The sequence below is a fragment of the Lutra lutra genome, chromosome 1 (genome assembly GCF_902655055.1).
Source record: "Lutra lutra chromosome 1, mLutLut1.2, whole genome shotgun sequence".
Classification (NCBI taxonomy): Eukaryota; Metazoa; Chordata; class Mammalia; order Carnivora; family Mustelidae; genus Lutra; species Lutra lutra.
Genome location: NC_062278.1, coordinates 9,911,035 through 9,918,320, shown reverse-complemented (window position 1 = coordinate 9,918,320; position 7,286 = coordinate 9,911,035). Strand labels below are relative to the sequence as shown.

The 7,286-nt window shown below is 41.6% G+C and overlaps 1 protein-coding gene across 1 annotated transcript; it reads left to right on the top strand.

Moving 5' to 3' along the window:
- The first annotated feature begins 5,717 nt into the window (after nucleotides 1-5,717).
- LOC125094777 (STARD3 N-terminal-like protein) lies at nucleotides 5,718-7,073 on the top strand. The gene is made up of 2 exons (XM_047720300.1): nucleotides 5,718-5,752; nucleotides 5,809-7,073. Exon 2 carries the CDS (start codon nucleotides 5,852-5,854, stop codon nucleotides 6,557-6,559), a length of 708 nt encoding a protein of 235 aa, XP_047576256.1. The 5' UTR covers nucleotides 5,718-5,752; nucleotides 5,809-5,851; the 3' UTR covers nucleotides 6,560-7,073.
- Nucleotides 7,074-7,286: the final 213 nt, after the last annotated feature.

Here is a 7,286-nt window from a genome sequence, read left to right as displayed (position 1 = left end):
CAGAAAACAGCACAATAAAAATTTTTACTCAAGCCTATCAGCATTTTGCATCCTGAAATTTCTTTTTAGGTGCAAAGATATATTTTCTCATAGGGCTTAAAGAAGCCAGAAAAATGAATACAATGAAGAAGGGAATGGAAAATGTAGATTTTCTAGGAATCCTGTCCTCCTCTCTCACCTAATACAATGCAGTTAACAAGGGGCCCATCAAGTCACACCAAGCAACATACATACAGGGCAGCTTTGAATTGAAGTCTCAAATAGGTAAGGACATGACTGTAAGGAACCTGTAAATTGCCCTGAGGTCCTGAAAAAAAGATCACTGAACTGCCTCCCCCTCCAAGAGGGCAGGGCAGGTGCTCCTTGCCTCCACTGAGTTGGAGAATATTCAGCTACAAGCTACATCACTAACCCTACCCCAGTCTTCTAAGGAGCTAGGATCCAGGATTTGCTGGATCTGCCACCAGACCTCTGTCATGGGAAGTGGGGAGAGAGAAGATGCAGAGCTCACCACGTTGTCTGTCGTGGGGAGTGGGGAGGTGGAAGAACCACTGAGGAGGCAGACAGAGTACACGTCAGGGAATCGGTATAGGGAGCGGCCAGAAGGAAGCCAAAGAGAGTGGGACTTTAGAGAGAAGAGAGTATGCATGTCCAGGAAGATTGGCTGGATGATAAAATAATAAACACTTATTTCCCAAACAAGGACAGAGTGAGTAACTGTTGCTGGTTACTTCTCCTGCAGGGTTGGATATTCGTTTCTTTTGGATGTGTACCCTGCTTGAGATGGGCTGTAAGATCCAGTTTCATTCAGATTCCATAGATTGAACTCTTTTTCAGGAATGTGTTCCATGCTTTCCCCCCACACCCTGAGCTCTCAAAAATCAGAAGCCAGAATGTGAAAGACAGGAAGATAAATGAGAGTGGGAACTTTCCTTCAGAAAGCATTTGAAACTCTCAAGACCTTTTGATACATTTTTAAAAAAAATAGCTTCCAGATTAAGTTACTGGGGGGGGGGGCTATGAGCCTTATTAATGAGAAAATACTCAGAATGACGCAAGCAAAATGTGTTCGTTTGAGTCAGAAATGAATTTGTACTACTGTTCAAAGGGCTAGCTGGTCATTATGGGATTAAATGTAAGTAACAGGCATGTTGGAAAAATCTTTCTTGGGGAAGGTGGAAAGTGTATTTTTAATTAAAGCTTCTCTTCACTTAGGCCTCTGGAGGCATCTCTGCATCTACTATGATTAGGACTAGAAATGGGAAAGATACGAGGTAGCCAGGTAGTGGAACAGAAAAACACTTTGAACTATAGACTTACCTGCAACTGAAGTGTTTTGTATTCTGGCTGCTTGGAGAATGCAGGTAACATGCATCCATTTTACCTAGTGCCCCAGGCCTCTGCCACGTGCACTATTCAGTGGAACAGGAAGTAGCAAGGTGCACACATTCGGATTTCTCTTCATTTCCTTCTGCTTCTGGGCAAGGCAGGGAACTCAGTTCAAGCAGGATGGGAAGGAGGGTGAGTAATGGAGAAGCAGTGGCAGAGAGACACCAATTTCTACAGAGGGAGGATTTCTAGATCAGGTCAAGGGAAGGGCACTCCTTTTCCCAGCTTGTCAACCTCTCCATTTCACCATCACAAGAGAGCTTTTTTGTCCAGATGAGCCCACAGCAGAGGTAATAACCCATTCCAACCTTGGGACCCCACACTTCAGAAGCAGAATTTCTGACCATCTCAGAGGGAGAAGAGATGGTCCTTTTGTTTTAATCTCATCCCGTCCTTCAGCCTTCTCCATTCCATGATTTCAAAGGCTTTCTCAAGCGAATGTAAAGTTGAAAGGATAGACTTCAATTATATCATTTCATGAAGGTTAAAAAGGTTCTTGGAAATGACTGATGCAAATCCTGGAAACCCGGTTAAAACAACTGGATACCAGATGGCAAAGGAAAGTGGTTTACTGTAAAGTGTTGCAGAGTAGGAGCTCATTTACAAGAAGCAATTACACAAACAGCCCTGAGTATCCAAGATCCCATAAAAGGATGGCTGGGGTAGGAGCACAATATCAGTTATATATGTATGATTTGCACCCTCACACAGAAAGCGTCAAAGGTGCAGGGGGTCCCTTTACCTCTTGCCCATCACTCTTTATGACACTCAGCCTGGACTCGTGTGGTAGACAAAGAGACTCACCTCTGGGTAGAAACCTTTCCCTTTCTCAAGCACTCAGCTACCCCAGGGGAGCTTCCTAATAAGAGAAAGTGAACAACATTAGGAAAGTAGGCAGCTGTCATCATCCATGGTGAATCCTGGGGAACTTGGTTTTTGCCTCAGGTCAAGGGGAAAGGAGAGCTTTCCTTTACAATCTGAAATAATGGCTTTGCACCCTCAGTCTCTCTTTAATCTGAGAGTGAACAGAATGCACATCACCACTTGTGTTCACATATGGCTATATCCTTGCATGCATGGAGATGCAGTCAGTACATGTGCAAAGGTAGGTTATAAAGCTATTAGGTAATTGTGCAGGGTTTTACTATTTCTTGCTCTGCATTCCTGGCTGGTCTGGGCTGACCTGGCTGCCCTAGTTTACCCAGAGCCTCCTGTGCCCTTTCAGTTGCCCTGAGCCTGAGTCTCTGCCTCCGAGTTCCATAACCTCCCTCAAGATCAATACTCTGTTTTACCCCACTTGGCCCAAATTGGCAAGCTTTCCCACATGGTAATTGACTTGACTGCAATCTCTGCTGGGGAAAGACCAGGTGTCCACATAGCACCGTCCTGTTGCAGGTGAGAACATATATTTTCATGGAGGCTTTTTATAAATCCATACATATCTCAGGTGTTACTCTTTACCAGAACCTTCCTTTGGAGTCGATACAACTAGACAAAAATGTAAGTAGCACTTTGCCAAAGCAGTGAGAGAAATATTTTTGTGCAAATGGGCATTTCCAGGGCCCTGAAATCACAATATCTAGCCTCATGGCAGAGAGTATGTGTGCCTGTGAGCCTTCATCTTGGAGAAAGCAAGATGAGAAACCAGTCCACCATGCTGACTTATACCCTACGAGCTCCCACAGTTCAACATAGGGAGTTTCCAGAGCCCTCAAGACACACTGAAATGGACCTGGCATATCAGAGCCAGATGGAATGTCTCTTAAAAAAGCATTTGATCCCCAAATGTCCATCAATCGTTGAATGGATTAACAAAATATGGTCGTTCACATTTGCTAGAGCTATCATAACAAAATTCTGTAAGCTCAGTGACTTAAACAACATAAATTTATTTTCTCATATTTCTGGAGGCCAGGAGTCTAAGACCAAGGTGGTGGCAGATTTAATTTTTTTCTGAGGTCTTTCTGCTTGGCTTGCAGATCTCCACCTTCTCCCTGTGTCCCCGTGTGGTCTTTCTTCTGTGCATACATATGTCTGTGTCCAAATTTCCTCTTCTTACCATTCATATTGGATTAAGGCTCAACATAAAGACCTCCTTTTAACTCAGTTATCTCCTTAAAGATCTTAAATCCAGACAAAACTATATTCTAAGGTACCAGGGAGTTAGAACTTCAACACATGAATTTTGGGGGAGACAACCAGTCCATAACAGCGATATACCTATGCACAGGTATATTATTTGACAATAAAAGGAAATGGGACACTAACACATGCTACAATATGTGGATATTGGATGAACTTGAAAACATTATGCCAGGTAAAAGAAGTCAGTCACAGAAGACCACACATTGTATGATTCCATTTACATGAAATATCCGAAGTATATTTCCAAAGTATAAATATAATTATATTATAAGTATAACATAATATAAGTATAATTCTGATTATATTCTTCGGAAATATCTGAAAATATAATCCTCTAGGTTGACAAATCTATAGAGACAGAAAATAGATTTTAAATGGTTTTCAGGGGCTGAGCAGTGGAGAGAATGGAATGTGACTGCTAACAGGTATGGGGTTTCTTTCTGCAATAAAAATATTTTGGAATTAGATAGTTGAGATGGTTGTACAACTTTGAATATATCCTAAAAACCACTGAACAGGATACTTTAATAGAGTGAGTTTATGTTAGGTGAATTATATCTCAGTGGATCAAAACAAAATGTGATGGCTTGTGCTTTGCCTATTTGCGGGCCTGTCACAGCAAAATACTGTGTCTAGTAAGTTTCACAAACAACTTCCTAACATTTTTATGACAGATTTCACTCTCGAATTAAAGTCGATTTGAATGAATACCTTTTCCTGAGAATAAACCACATCCTTGGGTGTTACAAAGCTAGATTCAAGTTCCTGCTCTTCACTTGGTAGAGTGGGGAGGGTAGACAGACATCAGAGAGCCCCAGTCTGAAGCCAGTCACAGTTTACTTAAGCTCCTATGACCTATGGTCAAACTCAGGATGGTCACCCCATTTGTCAGAGCCCGAGTGATGCTCTTAGCTCTCTCTGACCTCTTCCATCCTCTCTGAATCTCATACTTCTAGAAAGTCATTCCCTTCTTCCTTACTTTCCTCCTCTTCCATGAGGCAATTGTCTAAGTCCACTCCATCTGCTAGTATAGTCATTCCTTATGACCTGCCTCTCCTCCCTGCCCTGTGCATGTCTCCATGACTGAAAAGTTGTTCCTTATCTCTTCAGTCTGAGATCTGTTCACTCATTCTTCATTCAAATGGTATTTTTTGGTTTTCGTGTGTGTGTGTGTGTGTGCGCGCGCACACGCACGCACATTATACACACAGACACACACTCACAAGCCTAACTGAAGTGATCATGGCTCGTGGGATATTTCTACCCAACAATATCCACCAAATGTGAATGGACTATCTGTTTCTGCATTTGCTTCAGACTTGATCCCTGGTTGTGGTTTCTGCACCTTGCTCATCTCCACACAGTTGGTGCTTGACACGGTGCCTGGAGTATGACAGGTACTCAGGGAATGTCTACAAGTCTGTTAAATGAGTAAGTGACATCATCAGGTACCACTCAGTGTTTATGATGTTTTAAGTGTATGGGAGTTCTGTCACTGTGGGACCCATAGTAATTCAATGGCTGTAATTTCCTCTTTAAAATGTGTTTTATTTATCTATTTGAGAGAGAGAGAGAGAGAACATGAGCAAGGGGGAGGAGCAGAGGGAGAGGGAGAAGCAGACTGCCTGCTGAGCAGACTGTCTGTCCAACACTGGGCTCAATCCCAGGATACGGGGACCATGATCTGACCCCAAGGCAGATGTTTAACCAACTGAGCCACCCAAATGCCACAATGTCTTTCTTTACAGAATTACCCAATGTAATTCCTTATTTGTCAATCTTTAAATATATGAAAGATAAAAATAAGTTATTTGCTTTAAATGGAAAAACTTAAATCAGGGAAAATCTGCTTATAATGAGACCACTAAGTTCACAGCTTGGAACTTAAGGTTAAGGGTCCTCAATCGTAACACTTGATGTTTTGGATCAGATTATTCTCTGTTGTTAGGGTCCTCCTGTGAATTTGTAGGATGGTTAGCAAAATCCTTGCCCTGTACCCTCTAGATGCCAATAACACTTCCCCCCATCAGCTGTGAAAGCAAAAACTGTCTTCAAACATTGACAAAAGTTCCCTGGGGAGCAAGTTGTCCTTGGTTGAGAATCAGTTGTAGAATCGTATGAAGGAAACTTCCTGAATGTTGTTTTCCCCTATGTTTTTTTTTTATATAAAAGTTTTAGTTTAGAGCCTGGGGCGGCCGGCCCGAAACCACCCGATAAGATGGAATCACTGAATTCATCACTTGACTCAGTAATAGTTTGGATAAGTTTAGCAAGGGATGGTGAAGTTGGAGAAAGGCTCCTTTAACCCTCCTCCAGGATGAACCCCCTGCAAGAAGACATGGAGAACGCTCTCACAGGGAGCCAGAGCTCTCACGCTTCTTTGCGCGATGTTCATTCCATCAACCCCACACACCTCATGGCCAGGATCGAGTCTTATGAAGGAAGGGAAAAGAAAGGGATATCTGATGTCAGGAGGACTTTCTGTTTGTTTGTCACCTTTGACCTCTTATTTGTAACATTACTCTGGATAATAGAGTTAAATGTGAATGGAGGCATTGAGAACACATTAGAGAAGGAGGTGGTACAGTATGACTACTTCTCCTCTTATTTTGATATATTTCTCTTGGCAGTTTTTCGATTTAAAGTGTTAATACTTGCATATGCTGTATGCAGACTGCGCCACTGGTGGGCCATAGCGTTGACAACAGCAGTGACCAGTGCCTTTTTACTCGCAAAAGTGATCCTCTCAAAGCTTTTCTCCCAAGGGGCTTTCGGCTACGTGCTGCCCATCATTTCATTTCTCCTTGCCTGGATTGAGACGTGGTTCCTGGATTTCAAAGTCTTACCTCAAGAGGCAGAAGAGGAAAACAGACTCCTGATAGTTCAGGATGCTTCAGAGAGAGCAGCGCTTATACCTGGCGGTCTTTCCGATGGTCAGTTTTATTCTCCTCCTGAATCTGAAGCAGGATCTGAGGAAGAAGCTGAAGAAAAACAGGACAGCGAAAAACCACTTTTGGAACTATGAGTACTACTTTTGTTAAATGTGAAAATTCATCACTGAAAGTCACTGGAGGAAAAAAAAAAAAAAAAAAAGGACCAGAGCTGGGGTCTTGCTATCGAAAGTTGAAGGTGACATCCACTGCTGATTTTAATGAACAGTTAATAAAGAATTTATTTATTGTAATACCTCATAGACATTGTACCAGATCACATACATTTAGGACCTGCCTGTGGCTGGTAAGATAATGTGATGATCCATCCCGTGTTCAGTGAGACTGAGTCTGATCTGTTCATGAATAGTGGGAGCAAAGTCTTGTGCTATATTCCTGATCAAAAGACTTCTGAATATATTGGAATAACACTTTTTTAGTAAGCAAAATATCTTTTTATTTGATCCGCAATTTGGAATTTTTTGTTTCATGTCTCAGATTTCTTTTGTATTTCTTTTTTAACATCCAACATTTCCCTTGTGTTTTTTAACTCACGCTTATGCGCTCTTTGTACAGTTTTAAAAAGTAATAAATACCAACATATCAAAATGGTTCATTAAAAAAAAAAAAAAGTTTTAGTTTAAAAAGTCTTTACAAACCTCCTATTTAATCAATCAACTGAAATAATAAGAATATAATCCTCTAAGTTGGCTACTTTCTATGGTCTAGTAACACAACCCACCCTTCCTCATGGTCAACCATCTATACATTATCTAGGCTCAAGACCACTTACAATTCATTTTCAGATCAGAAGAATAACTA